The sequence below is a fragment of the Sorex fumeus genome, unplaced genomic scaffold (genome assembly GCF_029834395.1).
Source record: "Sorex fumeus unplaced genomic scaffold, SorFum_2.1 ptg000226l, whole genome shotgun sequence".
Classification (NCBI taxonomy): domain Eukaryota; kingdom Metazoa; phylum Chordata; class Mammalia; order Eulipotyphla; family Soricidae; genus Sorex; species Sorex fumeus.
The window spans coordinates 1,154,511-1,169,685 of NW_026606283.1; the positions used below are offsets into that span (position 1 = coordinate 1,154,511).

The 15,175-nt window shown below is 54.6% G+C and overlaps 1 protein-coding gene across 1 annotated transcript in view; it reads right to left on the reverse strand.

The window, feature by feature from the left end:
- The window catches only part of ADCY10 (adenylate cyclase 10), a 50,490-nt gene that overhangs the window by 23,668 nt on the left and 11,647 nt on the right, over positions 1 to 15,175 (reverse strand). Inside the window, exons 11-18 of the mRNA XM_056108601.1 lie at positions 14,954 to 15,143; positions 13,563 to 13,618; positions 10,371 to 10,524; positions 9,671 to 9,863; positions 8,416 to 8,502; positions 6,954 to 7,228; positions 3,692 to 3,828; positions 2,158 to 2,283 (exon numbers count right to left, since the gene is read on the reverse strand). Coding sequence (XP_055964576.1) covers positions 2,158 to 2,283; positions 3,692 to 3,828; positions 6,954 to 7,228; positions 8,416 to 8,502; positions 9,671 to 9,863; positions 10,371 to 10,524; positions 13,563 to 13,618; positions 14,954 to 15,143 — 1,218 coding nt within the window. The remainder of the gene's footprint in view (positions 1 to 2,157; positions 2,284 to 3,691; positions 3,829 to 6,953; positions 7,229 to 8,415; positions 8,503 to 9,670; positions 9,864 to 10,370; positions 10,525 to 13,562; positions 13,619 to 14,953; positions 15,144 to 15,175) is intronic.

The window sequence follows — 15,175 nt, forward strand, 5'->3', positions numbered from 1 at the left end:
AGTCCCGTGTGCGTCCAGCCCCATGCGTGCACCCAAACCACGTGTGTGCGCCCAGCCCCTGCGTGCATGCACCCAGGCCCGCGTGTGCCCAGGCCCAGGTGCGCCGAGTCCCAAGTGCATCCAGTCACGCGCGCATGCGTCCTGCCCTGCGTGCGCCCAGCCCCGTGCGTGCACCCAGCCCCGCGTGCGTGAGCCCAGCCCCGCGTGTGCGCGTCCAGCTCCTGCGTGCATGCACCCAGCCGCTGGGCGCATGTACCCAGCCCGCGTGCATAAGTCTGTCCAGCCCCGCGTGCAGTGAGCCCGGCTCAAAGCTGCAGTCGCCAGATCCGGCTTTGTGGATCCCCTGAGACCGGGACTGGCAAAGGTGCTGTGGGGGGGGGGGATGGAGGTCAGACACCCCCGCGCCAAATGTCATCAAATTCTAGGTGATCTGCCTTTATATATATATATATTTTTTGGGGGGGTGTCACACCTAGCGGTGCTCAGTGCTGAGTCCTTCCTAGCTCTGTGCTCAGGGATCACTCCTGCAGTGCCCAGGGAACCATCTGAGATGCAGGGGATCGAACCTGGGTCTTCTGCAAGCACCAGGCAAGAGTCTTCTGTGTTTTTCTCCAACCCCGAGATATTTGAAATATAATTTTTTTTGGTGGGGGCAGTTCCTGGCAGTGGGCAAGGGTGACTCCTGGCTCTGCACTCAGGAATCACTCCTGGTGGGGCTCAGGGGACCCTCTGGGAGGCTGGGGACTGAATCTGAGCTGGCCACATGCAAGGCCAGTGTCTTATGGCCTGTGCTTTCTCTCCTGTCCTTTTGATTTCATTTGGGGGGGCCACACCTGTCAGTGCTCAGGGTTTGCTCCTGGCTCAGTGCTCAGGGATCGCTCCTGGCAGGGCTCGGGGGACCCTATGCAGTGCTGGGGATGGAACAAAGATGGACCTGAGCAAGGCTAGTGCCCTAACCACTGTACTCTCCAGCCCCCATAGTTTATGCTTTGTGTTTTTGTTTCGGGGCCACACTCAGCAGTGTGCAGGGCTTGCTCCTGGCTCTGTGCTCAGGGGATCGCTCGTGGAGGGGCATGGGGGATCTGATGGGGTGCCAGGGATCGAGTCAGGGTCCACATGCCTGGTGTGTGCAGTAACCCCTGCACTGTTGCACCAACATCTACCATTTTTCTTCTTTTAAAAACAGGGGCCAGGGTTGGAGTGATAGCACAGCGGGGAGGGTGCTTGCCTTGCAGGAAGTCGACCCGGGTTCGATTCCCAGCATCCCATAGGGTCCTCCAAGCACTGCCAGGAGTGATTCCTGAGTGCAGAGCCAGGAGTCACCCCTGAGCATCACTGGTGTGACCCAAAAAGAAATAATAAATAAATAAATAAATAAATATAGGGGCCATATATCCAGGGCCCAGGAGGACTGGTCAGTGGGTTGGAAGCTTGCCACAAAAGTGTGTCAGGGGAGCTGGAGCGATAGCACAGCGGGTAGGGCGTTTGCCTTGCACGTGGCTGAGCCGGGTTCGAATCCCAGCATCCCATATAGTCCCCCCTGAGCACTGCCAGGGGTAATTCCTGAGTGCAGAGTCAGGAGGAACCCCTGAGCATCGCCGGGTGTGACCCAAAGCGAAAAAAAAAAGTGTGTGTGTGTGTTGGGGGGTTGGGTACAGGGCAGTTAGGATAGAGAAGGGACCAGTAGGACAATAGTAGTTGGAAATGATCCTTATGGACAGGAACTGAGTGTTGAAAGTAGACAAAGGGATATACCTGATAATAATCTTTCAGTACTAGTATTGCAAACTATAAGTCCCAAAAGGAGGGAGGGGGGAGGGAGGGAGAGAGAGAAAGAGAGAGAGAGAGAGAGAGAGAGAGAAGTGCCTGCCACAGAGGCAGGTGGGGTGAGGTGATAGAGGAGCAATAGGGAAACTGAGGACACTGGTGGTGGGAAATGTGCCCTGGTGAAGGGACGGGTGTTGGAACATTATATGACTGAAACTCAATCATGAACAGCCTTGTAACTGTGTCTCATTGTGATTCCATTTACAAAAATTAAATAAATAAATAAACACAGAGATTGATTAAAAAAACGGGGGGGGCCCATACCTAGTAGATGGGGGTGGTGGGGCTAGCTGACTGTCCCCCTTGCCCCCCAGCCCACCTGGCCAGTACCTTTCAGTGAAGATGGGGGGGACAAGTTTTTCAGGATGACCCCGCTCGCCAGGTTGCAGATTTCTTGACTTTCGTCCTTGTTAGCGGAGAGTGACTTCAGCTCATCCGTCGGCATAGTAATATTCTCTAGGGGCCAACAAGAGAAAGAAGTTGATTCTGATTTTTTTCCCACCGGAGCTTCGAGATGGATCAGACGTGACACAGAACAGAGAGAGGTTTTGTTTTTGCTTTGTTTTGTTTTGTTTTTTGCCTTTTGGGTCACACCTGGCGATGCTCAGGGCTGACTCCTGGCTCTGCACTCAGGAATTACTCCTGGCGGTGCTCGGGGGACCGTATGGGATGCCGGGGATCGAACCCAGGTTGGTTGACTGCAAGACAAACACCCTCCCTGCTGGACTATTGCTCCGGCCTTGTCCCTCCCATATGTCACTGCAAGGATCAGGGTCATTCGCACATGTGGTCAAAGTGGCACCCACGGGCCTGGAGAGTGAGTACAGAGGTGAAGGAACTTTCTGGCCTTGTACGTGGCTCCAGAGTGACTCCCAGACATAGCACAGGGCCCCCTAAGTACTGCTGGGAGCAGACCCCCACATCCCCCACCACCACAGACCCAGGACAGCCACAGATGTGGCCCCGACTGACGATGACAAAAAGGCATGACGTGGGCCTGGAGCAATAGCACAGCAGGGAGGGCGTTTGCCTTGCATGCGGCTGACCTGGGTTCGATTCCCAGCATCCCATAGGGTCCCCTAAGCACCACCAGGACTGATTCCTGAGTTCAGAGGAGCCAGGAGTAACCCCTGAGCATCGCCGGGTGTGACCTAAAAAGCAAAATAAATAAATAAAAAATTCCAAAACTGCATGACGTATGTAGTGCATGGTGTATGTAGCAGACACGCGTCTCATGTGAGCATGACTTGCATCTGTGAGATCTGTGAGACAACTTGTGCACATCTTATTGTGGTGCTTTGTGGGGTGTGCGTGTGTGTGTGTGTCCAGATACACATCTGCTCAGCCGAGGGGAGCTCCCACGCCTTTTGAGGAGATGCTGGCATGCATCTGTCTGTGTGTGGAGATTGCATGCTCCCGTGGCATCAGGGGCGCTGCCACGATCTCTCTCTCTCTCTCTCTCTGTTTTTTTTTGGGTTTTTTTTTTTTTTTTTTTTTTTTTTTTTTTTGCTTTTTAGGTCACAACCAGCGATGTTCAGGGGTTACTCCTGGCTCACGCACTCAGGAATCACTAGGGGTACCCTATGGGATGCTGGGGATCGAACCTGGGTTGGCCGCGTGCCAGGCAAAGGCCCTCCCCGCTGTGCTATTGCTCCAGCCCTGCACAGTCTCTCTCGCACTGGGTGCATGTGGTCGGCATTGGGGATCCAACTCAGGGCTTTGGATATGCGTGTCCACCAGCATCCCGCCTGGACGCCAGCACTGGCTCGCACCCCCAGGGTCCTCCGGGAAGCAGCCTGGAACCAGCCCGTCCTGCCCCTGCACCCCGCACCCCTACGGTGGGGGGGGCGGGGCAGAGACTCACTGAAGAGGGTGTGCCAGTTCAGGGGGCTTTTCTCCTCCAGCTCCAGGGACCGGAAGACCAGCACGTGGTGATGCTCGAGGTTCTTCAACAGCTCCTCGCAGTAGAAGGGGATCCCGCAGCTGCCCTTGATCAGGTACCTGGGGCGGGCGCAGGGGTGCGTGGGGGCGGCTGGGCAGGAAACGTAGCCACTAGCAGAGAGCCCAGGGCGCATCCTGGCCCTGAGAGGGAGCTTGCCCCTGGCCACTGTGCTTTCTGGACCCAGCGTGCTTTCTTTCTTTCTTTTTTTTTTTTTTTTTTTTTTTTGCTTTTTGGGGAAGGCAGCGTTTGCTTTGCACGCGGCCAACCCGGGTTGAATTCCCAGCATTCCATAGCCCCCCCCCCCCCCCAGGAGTGATTTCTGAGTGCATGAGCCAGGAGTAAGCCCTGAGCATCGCCGGGTGTGACCCAAAAAGAAAAAAAAATAGGGCTGGAGTGTGGGCTGGGTTTGATCCCTGGCACCACTTGGCACCCAAGCACTGTCAGCTCTGAGCCTGGAGCCCTGTGGGGGTGATGGGATGGTCCCGTCACCACATTCTCAGGCCCTGATACCCACCAAACAGCCCGGCTAGGAGAGTCCCCGGCCGGGAACCCTCGCCCCTCGGGAAAGGCAGGCGCTTGCCTGCACCGGCTGCTGGGTTTGATGCCCCAGCACTGGCACAGAAAAGGAGGACGGCTTCTTAGTGACAAGGCACAGCGGGGAGGGCGCTCGCCATGCACGCAGCCAAAGCGGGTTCGATCCCCGGCATCCCCTAGGGTCCCCCGAGCACCACCAGGAGGGATCCCTGAGCACAGAGCCAGGAGTCAGCCCAGAGCACCGCAGGCTCTGGCCTGAGCAACAACAATAAAAGGAGGAGGAAGAGGAGGAGGAGGAGGAGGAGGAGGAGGAGGAGGAGGAGGAGGAGGAGGGAAGAAAGGAGAAAGAGAAAACAGCCTGAGGCTGGAGCCATAGCACAGCGGGGAGGGGGGCGTTTGCCTTGCACGCTGGCGCCCGACCCAGGTTCAATTCCCGGAATCCCATAGGGTCCCCCGAGCACCGCCAGGGGTGACTCCTGAGTGCAGAGCCAGGAGAAACCCCTGTGCATCACTGGGTGTGAACAAAAAGAAAAAAAAGAGAGAGAGAGAAAACAGCCTGGGATCTGTAAAATCACTCCAAGTTTCTGACCTATGTAGCTTTGAACAATTCTAACAGATTTGCGGCAAAGTCTATGTATGTATTTCTGCAAGTGTCATGATATGCCATAAATATGTGCCCAGAATACAGCTATATGCAGAGAGAGACAGAGGAACAAGAGACAATGTGTGTGTGCGCACACGTGTGTGTGTGTGTGTGTGTGTGAGAGAGAGAGAGAGAGAGGGAGGGAGGGAGGGAGGGAGGGAGAGGATGCCTAATTGGTGCCTGAATTATTTTTATTTTAGTCCTTCTGATGTAGGCAGGCCGACCCAGGTTCGATTCCTCCATCCGTCTCAGAGAGCCCGGCAAGCTACCGAGAGTATCCCGCCCGCATGGCAGAGCCTGGCAAGCTCCCCGTGGCGAATTCGAGATGCCAGACACAGTAACAAGTCTTACAATGGAGACGTTACTGGTGCCCGCTCAAGCAAATCGATGACCAATGGGAGGACAGTGCTACTGATGCAGGCAGGTAGACAGGGAAAGGGCCTCCACAATGAAGTTTAGTTCGACAAAACTTTTGGGAAGGAAAGTTCTAAGGTTGATCCACCCAGCGGATACGGAAAACAGAGACCTGATAAGACCTGCCCTAGATCCTGAGGAGACTGGACCCCTCCCCAAGAAGTTCCTCAAACCCTCCGACCTCTCCCTTAATCCGATTAACTTTAGTGATTCAGCCCTGAGAAGACTCCAGAATGTTCCGGATCAAGACAACCCGAGAAGAGCCTATAAAAGCCACCTTGGACACAGGAAGGGCGCACATACGCTGCCTGAGCCCATGTGCTGCTGACGCCCATGTGGCCGAGCACACGTGTCACCCGCATCTGCCCTCTTGAGATGGGGACTTTCATGCTTTCCTGTCTGTTGCGGGGGTGTGTGTAGGGGTCTCTCTGCCCTTGGAGAAGCCCGGGTTCTTTCTCTCTCTCTCTCTCTCTCTCTCTCTCTCTCTCTCTCTCTCGTCCCACACACACACACACCTTCAAAACCCTCCAAGTAAAATCTATTTACTTTACTGCCTGTCTACTTCTGAAATTCCTTTCTTTGAGGTGAGACAAGAACCCAGTAATCCTGGATCCCGGGTGGCAACGGCGGATGGGGAGAAAGTGATTGTCTTTTTCCTCCCCGCTTCACATAAGTCACCCGTGGGCCTACCAACATCACTTCTTTATTCTTTTTTTTTTTTTTTGGTTTTTGGGTCACACCCAGCGGTGGTGCACAGAGGTTACTCCTGGCTCTGCACTCAGGAATCAGCCCTGGCAGTGCTCAGGGGACCCTATGGGATGCTGGGAATTGAACCCGGGCTGGTCGCGTGCAAGGCAAACGCCCTCCCCGCTGTGCTATGGCTCCAGCCCCTTCTTTATTCTTCATTCCATCTTGACTATGTTTCTCAGTTGGGGGGGGGGGGGCCACACCTGGTAACGCTCAGCGCTCTGGCTGTGCTCACGGTGCAGGAATCAACCCGAGGTTCCTGCATGCCGACCGTGAGCTCCAGCTCTTTGAACTGTCTTTTATCTCTCTCTCTCTCTCTCTCTCTCTCTCTCTCTCTCTCTCTCTCTCTCTATTTTTGGCCTTTAGGGCCACACCTGGCGGTGCTCAGGGCTGACTCTTGGTTCTGCAGTCAGGGATTCCAACTAGCAAGTGCTCCATGGTGATGATGGGGGGGCCCTGTGGGATGCCGGGTTTCGAACCCAGGTCGGCCACGTGCAAGGCCAACACCCACACATTCCCCTCCCCCCCAGCCTTATAGCTCTGGTTCCTCTTGAACTGTCTTCAAAAATTCTTTGATTTCCCCTTATTTCTTTAGGGGAGGGCCGGGGCACAGTGGACAGTGCTCAGGGTTTCCTCCTAGCTGTGGGCTCACTCTTGAGCAGAGACTGGGGAAACCCGAAGGAAATGAGGCTGGGCGGGTGGGGGGGTGGTGGTGGAGGGGAAGCAGGGATTCGAACCAGGTTCGGGGACGCTGGAGAAGGAACCACGCACGCGCAGAGCAGTTGCCTGGCCTGCGCCCCCCCCCCACGCCCCACGTGCGCGCTTGCGCAGGCGGTTGCCACTCACAGGTCCAGCTCCTTGGGGATCCCGTGCACGTTGAGGTCCAGGCACACCTTGTTGCGGATGTCCCTGGGCTGCAGGGCCCCGAGCGTGACGTAGGTGGTGATCCTGCTCTTGATGATGCTGCTGGCCGCCTTGCAGGGGATGTCGGTGAAGGGCGACAGTGACATGATGATGAAGATGGGCACCGCCCGGAGCAGCTTCTCCAGGAAGGCCCACGAGGTGGAGTCGACGAACTGGGCCTCGTCCACGATGAAGATGACCCGCTCCTCCCGCACGGTCTGCGGAGCCCCGGAGTTTTTTGGTTTTTTTTTTTTTTTTTTTTTTTTTTGCTTTTTGGGTCCCACCTGGAGATGCTCAGGGGTTCCTCCTGGCTCTGCACTCAGGAATCACTCCTGGCAGTGCTCAGGGAACCCTAGGGGATGCTGGGGATCGAACCCGGGTTGGCCACGTGCAAGGCAAAGGCCCTCCCCGCTGTGCTATTGGTCTGGCCCTAATTTTTAATTTTTATCTTGTTTTCTGGTTTGTTTGGGGGGCCACACCCAGCGATGCTCAGGGCTGACTCCTGGCTCTGCGCTCAGGAATCACTCCTGGCAGTGCTCAAGGGACCCTGTGGGATGCCAGGGATCGAACCCAGGTCAACCACATGTAAGGCAAATGCCCTCCCTACTGTGCTATCACTCCGGCCCCAGTCCCGGAGTTTTTCTTCCTTTCTTTCTTTCTTTCTTTCTTTCTTTCTTTCTTTCTTTCTTTCTTTTGCTTTTGGGGTCACACCCAGCAGTGCTCAGGGCTGACTCCTGGCTCTGCACTCAGGAACTGGTGCCCCGGGGACCCTATAAGATAACTGGGGGTTGAACCCGGGTTGGTGGCACGCAAGGCAAAGTGCTATTGCTCTGGCCCTAATTTTTAATTTTTGTCTTGTTTTTTTTGGGGGGTTTGTTTGGGGGCCACACCCGGCGATGCTCAGGACTGACTCCTGGCTCTGCACTCAGAAGTTACTCCTGGCGGTGCTCAGGGGACCATATGGGATGCTGGGGATCGAACCCGGGTCGAACACATGCAAGGCAAACGCCCTATCCGCTGAGCTATCGCTCAAGCCCCAGGCCAGTTGCTTTCAAGGCAACTGTCCACCCCGCTGGACTATCTCTCTGGCCATATCCTAGAGCTTTCAAAACGTCTTTTGTGGGCTGAAGCAACAGGATGGCAGGCAGGGCGTTTACCTTGCACACAGCTGATGCAGGTTCGATCCCCGACACTTCATAGAGACCCCCGAGCACCACCAGCAGTTCCCCTCAAAAAGCTGGTGGGACTCGCTGCAGTGTTTGGGGGTTGTGGGCGCGAGTCGTCCTGAGCTTCTCCTTGTCAGTGGGGTGTGACTCAGGGACCCTGTGGGACTGCTTGGCAGGGGGTGGGGTGGGGGTGGTGGTCCCGGCCCTGGTGGGACCCCCACGTGTGTGGTTGCTTGTACCTGCTCCAGGATCTTCATGAATAGGGCCTCTAGCTGGGCCTGCTTCTTTTGGGGGGTCATCTTGGAAATATCCCGGGAAATGGGGAACTGTAGGAAGAATGGGGGGGCGTCCTGGGTGTGGGAGACCAGCAGAGGAAACTCGGGGTCACCCATCTCCCCCAACTCCCCCTGAACCCTCAGGGGTTCCTCCTGGCTCTGCACTCAGGAATTGCTCCTGGCAGAGCTTGGTGGACCACATGGGATGCTGGGGACTGAACCTGGGTCGGCTGCGTGCAAGGCAAACCCCTCCCCATTGTATTATCTCATATTTGTTTTTATTTGGGGGCTATTTCTGGTGGGTCTCTAGGTGACCATGCAGAGTGGGGGCAGCAAACCCGGCCTCATGCAAACAAAGCATGTCTTGCAGGCGTGCTATCTCTCTGACCTGCCAGATCATACTAAGTCACACAGAAACTGTAAAGGTTTTTTTTTTTTCCTTTTTTGGGTCACACCCAGCGATGCACAGAGGATACTCCTGGCTCTGCACTCAGGAGTCACTCCTGGCGGTGCTTGGGGGACCCTGTGGGATGCTGGGAATCAAACTCAGGTTGGCTGCATGCAAGGCAAACGCCCTCCCCGTTGCTATCACTTCAGTCCCTGTAAAGTCATTTTTGTGGGGTGGTCGGCGATAGGACAGCTGGGAGGGCTCTTGCCTACCACATGTTTGACCTGGGTTCGATCCTTGGCATCTGATAGGATCCCCCGAGTTCTGCCGGGAGTGATCCCAGAGCGCAGAGCCAGGAGTCAGCGCTGAGCACCGCCCCCCAACCTCGCAAGATGGGCCTGAGTGATAGCACAGCGGGAAGGGCGTTTGCCTTGCACGCAGCTGACCTGGGTTCAAGCCACGGCATCCCATAGGGTGCTCAGAGGTGAGCACTGCTAGAAGTGATCCCTGAGTGCAAAGCCAGAAATATCCCCTGAGCGTCGCCGGGTGTGGCCCCAAAAGCCAAAACCAAAACAAACAAAAAAAACACAAATCTCCCAAGATGACCCACACCCCGCAATGCCGTTTTAGAGGTCCCCCACTTCACAACAGTGAGACAGGAAGCAGAGTTAGGGTGCTCGGTCCACGGGAGACCCGGGGGCGCCCCATGGGAGCCAAAGGGCTGCACCCCTGTGACAGGAAGCAGCTGGATCCTCTGGGGTCTGTCTCCCAGGCAGGGTCCCGCTCCCGGGGTCCCACGTCCCCCGCCGCCCCGATGCCCCCGCGGCCGACCTGGACGTGAAAGATGTCATTGAGCAGACAGTAGGACTTCTCGTTCAGCAACGTCTTGATTTTACACTCCAGGCTACTCTGGCGCTCCTTGTAATGCTTACACGTGTCCAGGCCCAGCACGTTGGCCATCAGGATCTGGATGGTGTAAAAGCTCTGTGTGAAGCTGATCTTCGTCAGGACGATGGCCACGGTCCTGTTTGCGGGGGGATGGGAAGAAACAGCCCGGGCTCAGGGTTGAGACTTCTTTTGTTTTGTTTTTTTGGTTTTTTGTTTTTTTTGTTTTTTTTGCTTTTTGGGTCACACCCGGTGATGCACAGGGGTTACTCCTGGCTCTGCACTCAGGAGTTACTCCTGGCAGTGCTCAGGGCTCCTGGGAATCAAACCTGGGTTGGCTGCATGCAAGGCAAATGCCCTCTCCACTGTGCAAACGCTTCAGCCTCAGGATTGAGACTTGGTGTTGGCCATGCCTGAGGATATCGAGAACCGGGTGTTCTGGAAGCTTCTGAGTCCTACCCTTCATCACCCCAGCACCACTCTGAGGGGTGCCCTGCAATGTGTGGGATCAAACCTTGGATCCCGGCATCCCCCTAGGATCCCCCGAGCACCGCCAGGAGGGATCCTTGAGCACAGAGCTGGGAGTGAGCCCTGAGCACCGTCAGGGGTGACCCCCAGAAGCCAAAAGAGAAAGAAAGGCGCTCACCTGTGGTTCTCACCTTGGGCCAGGTACTCAATCTCCATGAGCAGCTGGCTCTTCCCGTACCCCGACAGGCCTTCGAACATCAGCACGCGGCTCGAGTTGGCCCTCAGGAACTCCTTCATGGTGCACACGAAGTAGTCGATCTCCTTGTTCCGGCCTGTGGGTTTTGTTTTAAAAAGGGAGCAGAACTGAATCAACATGGAGTCATCTCGAGATATTTTAATAATAATAATAATAATAATGGTCTGTTTGGAATGTACTACTAAAGGCTACCAAATGTAACATGCCCACACGGCAGAGTCTGGCAAACTCCCCGTGGTATACCCAATATGCCAAATACCAGTAACAATGATGGGTCTCATTCTCCTAACCCTGAAAAAGCCTTGAATATGGCACTTTAAAAAAAAAAATCTCAAGGCTAGGACGAAGGAGACGTTACTGGCACCTGCTCGAGGCAATCGACGAGCAACAGGGTGGTCGTGATCGTGAATAATGGTCTGGAGTAGTAGCATAGCAGGTAGGGAGTTTGCCTTGCATGCAGCCCACCTGGGTTCGATTCCTCCGTCCCTCTCAAAGAGCCTGACAAGCTACCAAGAGTATCCCGCCCACACAGCAGAGCCGGGCAAGCTCCTCATGGCGTCTTCGAGATGCCAAACACAGTCACAACAAGTCTCACCATGGAGACGTTACTGGTGCCCGCTCAAGCAAATAGATGAACAACGGGAGGACAGTGCTATAGTGCTAGCACAGCGGGTAGGGCGTTCGCCTTACAAGCGGCCAACTTGGCCGACCCGAGTTCGATCCCTCCGCCCCTCTCGGAGAGCCCAGCAAGCTACCGAGAGTATTCGATATGCCAGACACAGTAACAACAAAATCTCCAATGGAGACATTACTGGGCCCGCTCGAGCTAATATAATAAGTAATATATAATAAATAATATATAATAAATAATATATAATAAATAATAATAAAGTCCATAAGAACATATCCCCACTCCTAAGAGTAGTCTTGGGGCTTTTCAGGAGTATGGGCATTTTTCTTTGTAATTTCCTGTAATAACCCTCCCCTTTTTTTAAATTTATTTTTTAAATTTTTATTTATTTATTTTTTTGCTTTTTGGGTCACACCTGGCAACGCACAGGGGTTGCTCCTGGCTCTGCACTCAGGAATTACTCCTGGCAGTGCTCGGGGAACCATAGGGGATGCTGGGAATCGAACCCGGGTTGGCCCTGTGCAAGGCAAACAAACACCCTACCCGATGTGCTATCGCTCCAACCCCCCCACCCTTTTTTTTATTCTCTAGAACTTTCCAGTGAAACTTGTGGTTTTACAGCTGTGCATAAAGGCCTTTTTGGTAATGTTCAGTCTCATGGCTACTTAATTATCGTATCACCCGTGACGTACCCAATATGCCAACAACAGTAGCTAAAACCGGTCTCATTTCCCTAACCCTGAAGGAGTCTCCAGCTGAGTTGGGAAGGACGAGAGGGCTCGTACTAAGTAGACGGTGTGCAACTCAATGGTCGGGAAGGTGGCCACCAAGGCGGCCCCCAAGAGCGCGCCAGCCACAGGCAGCGAGAAGAAGTCGCACCTACCAGCCCGACACAGTGTCATTACGCGAGATCTGCCAGCTGCAGTTCCAGCGGCTGGTGTGCGAGATCGTGTGGGACTTCAAGACCAACCTGTGCTCCCAGAGCTCAGCCATCATGGTACTGCAGGAGGCCTGTGAGGCCTACCTGGTGGACACCAACCTCTGCACATTCCCCGTCAAGCCAAGCGCGTCACCATTATGCCTAAGGACATCCAGCTGGCGTGTGGCATCCTTGGAGATAGCATAACGTTTACGATGCTAAAATCTCAGGGCTGGGGCCGGAGTGATAGCACAGCGGGGAGGGCGTTTGCCTTGCACACAGCCAACCCAGGTTTGATCCCCGGCATCCCATAGGGTCCCCCAACCACCGCCAGGAGTAATTTCTGAGTGCAGAGCCAGGAGTCAGCCCTGAGCATTGCTGGGTGTGACCCAAAAAGCAAATAAATAAATAAAATCTCAGGGCTGGGACAAATGGAGACACTGCTGGAGCCCACATGAGTCATCAATGATTAACGGGATGATAGTGACAGTGGTTTGAAAAATGGGATCTGCTTAGGTCACACGATCTGGAATTAAAAACCGGAACTATCTGAATTGGAGGTAGGAGTGAAACTAACCAAGCAAAAAAAATTTCTCTTATTTCTAAAAAAAAAAATACTGCAATGAGGGGCCAGATGGGTAGCCCAGCGGGAAAGGCGTTTGCCTTGCACGCAAGCAAGATCCAGGTTCGATCTCCGGCATCCCGCCAGGAGTGATTCTTGAGCACAGAGCGAGGAGTCAGCCCTGAGCATCACCGCGTGAACCCCTCCCTGCCAAATATATGAGTTCATGCAATGAAATATATATATATATTTCATGTCTTTTTATATAATTCTATATGTAATGAAAATGAGTAGTTGGCAGATTTTCAAAACATGGTGTTGATTAAAATAAGACATAGGGTGGTTGTACCAGGTTGTACCAGGTTGTACCAGGTGTGATTCCATCCATGTGGGTTTTCCAACCAGGCTCAATCCCTGTGATGCTGCATCTCAGGGGGTGTGGGGAAAGCCAGGGAAGGGAGGGGATAGATGTCCCTGGGTTTTATTTTATTTCATTATTTTGCTTTTTGGGTCACACCCGGAGATGCTCAGGGGTTCCTCCTGACTCTGCACTCAGTGATCACTCCTGGCAGTGCTCGGGGGACCCTATGGGATGCTGGTAGTCGAACCCAGGTCAGCCACATGCCAGACAAACGCCCTCCCCGCTATACTATCACTGTGTTTTTTTTTTTTTTCTTTTTGGGTCACACCCAGCGATGCACAGGGGTTCCTCCTGGCTCATGCACTCAGGAATTACTCCTGGCAGTGCTCGGGGGACCCTATGGGATGCTGGGAATCGAACCCGGCTCGGGCCGCATGTAAGGCCAACGCCCTACCCGCCGTGCTATCGCTCCAGCCCCATCACTGTGCTTCTGTTTCTCGGCCCGCACGGTTTCTGCCTGGTCCTTGGGTTTGCTCGGCGGCTGACACTCCTGGGGTGCTTTCCCGTATGTTTGGCTCGAGAAAGGACGTTCAGGCCGTGTGTCAATCAAGGACGTCTCAGAATCCAGGCCCGCTACCTACCCAGCAAAGAGTAGCCCTTGCTTCTGTTGCAAATGAGGTAAGCCATCCCGAACATGCTGGAAGGAAAAAAGACAGACGTTAGACTCCAGCATCAGGAACTGGCTCTCTCTTTCCCCCTTTTTTTTGGGGGGGGGTCACACCTGGCGATGCACAGGGGTTACTCCTGGCTCTGCACTCAGGAATTATCCCTGGCGGTGCTCAAGGGACGATATGGGATGCTGGGAATCGAACCTGGGTCGGCCGCGTGCATGGCAAACGCCCTACCTGCTGTGCTATCACTCTAGCCCCTCTTTTCCCCTTCTTTTGGGCTTCCGTGGTGCTGTTCTGAGCACTCAGTAATGCTCAGGAGTGCCCAGGCGGTGCCCAGAGGTGGTGTCGGGGATTGACTCCCTAACCCCTGTGCTATCTCTCCGCTCCCGACACGGGGTCCCTCGGGCCTGAAAGTCTCCTTGTTTGTCCTTTCTGGCCTGAGAGACAGGTAGGAGAGGCCCTGACCTGGCAGTGGACACGGCACACAGTGCCGGCAACAGACCTACCCACGACACTGACCACTCGGCCTCTAAATGTTCCCAAGGACCAGCGCTGAGCCCTCCCTAAAGACCCAACACCTGGCCGGGCACCCTGCAAGTGTCCAAGGGGGCACTGTCCTTGATTCTGGAAAGATCCTACCCCCAACTCCGAGCACCATGCTCTCGCTCTCTCTTTTTTATTTATTTATTTATTTTTTGGATCACACCCAGCGATGCACAGGGATTCCTGATTCCCAGCATCCCATAGGAGTGATTCCTGAGTGCAGAGCCAGGAGTCAGCCCTGAGCATCACTGGGTGGGACCCAAAAAGAAAAAAGAAAATAATTAAATAAGTAAAAGCACTGTAGCACTGTCCTCCCGTTGTTCATCAGTTTGCTCGAGTGGGCACCAGTAACATCTCACAACAAATTGTGAGACTTCTTGTTATTGTTTTTGGCATATCAAATACACCACGGGGAGCTTGCCAGGCTTTGCCATGCGGGCAAGATACTCTCAGTAGCTTGCCAGGCTCTCCGAGAGGGGCGGAGGAATTGAACCCGGGTAAAAAAATAAAAACCCCTCCACACGAAGGAGGTTCCATTGAGGAATATGTCCTCCAGGCGAGATGACACTCTCGGTCCTACTTGCAAGCCACCTTTGGAGACTGACCCCCTCCCCCAGATCCTCAGACCTGGGGGGACCCTCTGCCCCCACCTTACACCATGCTATAGCCCCAGTAGAACGGGGGCGCGTGAAGGGTTTGGAACGCTGGAATAGGCCCAGCGTTTCAGCTCTGGAGACTCCCTGTGGTCACAGTTCCCTACCCCCGCAACCCCAATTTCTGTACAGGAGATGGCCGGCTCGTGCTCTCCCAGGACTCACACTTTCTCATTGAGGCCCAGACACTGGTAGACGGGCCCCGAGTCGGTCACGCCCTTCATGACCTTCTTGGGAAGCTCCTTGAAGAAATAGGCCGGGAGGTTACTGCCGCTGTAGGTGACTGAGTCGCAGGACACGACCCCCGGGTAGTACATCATCATCCGGGCCGCGATGTTGACCTTCTGGCCAATGACTGGGGGGGGGGGGGTGTTGGGGGGAAGAGGG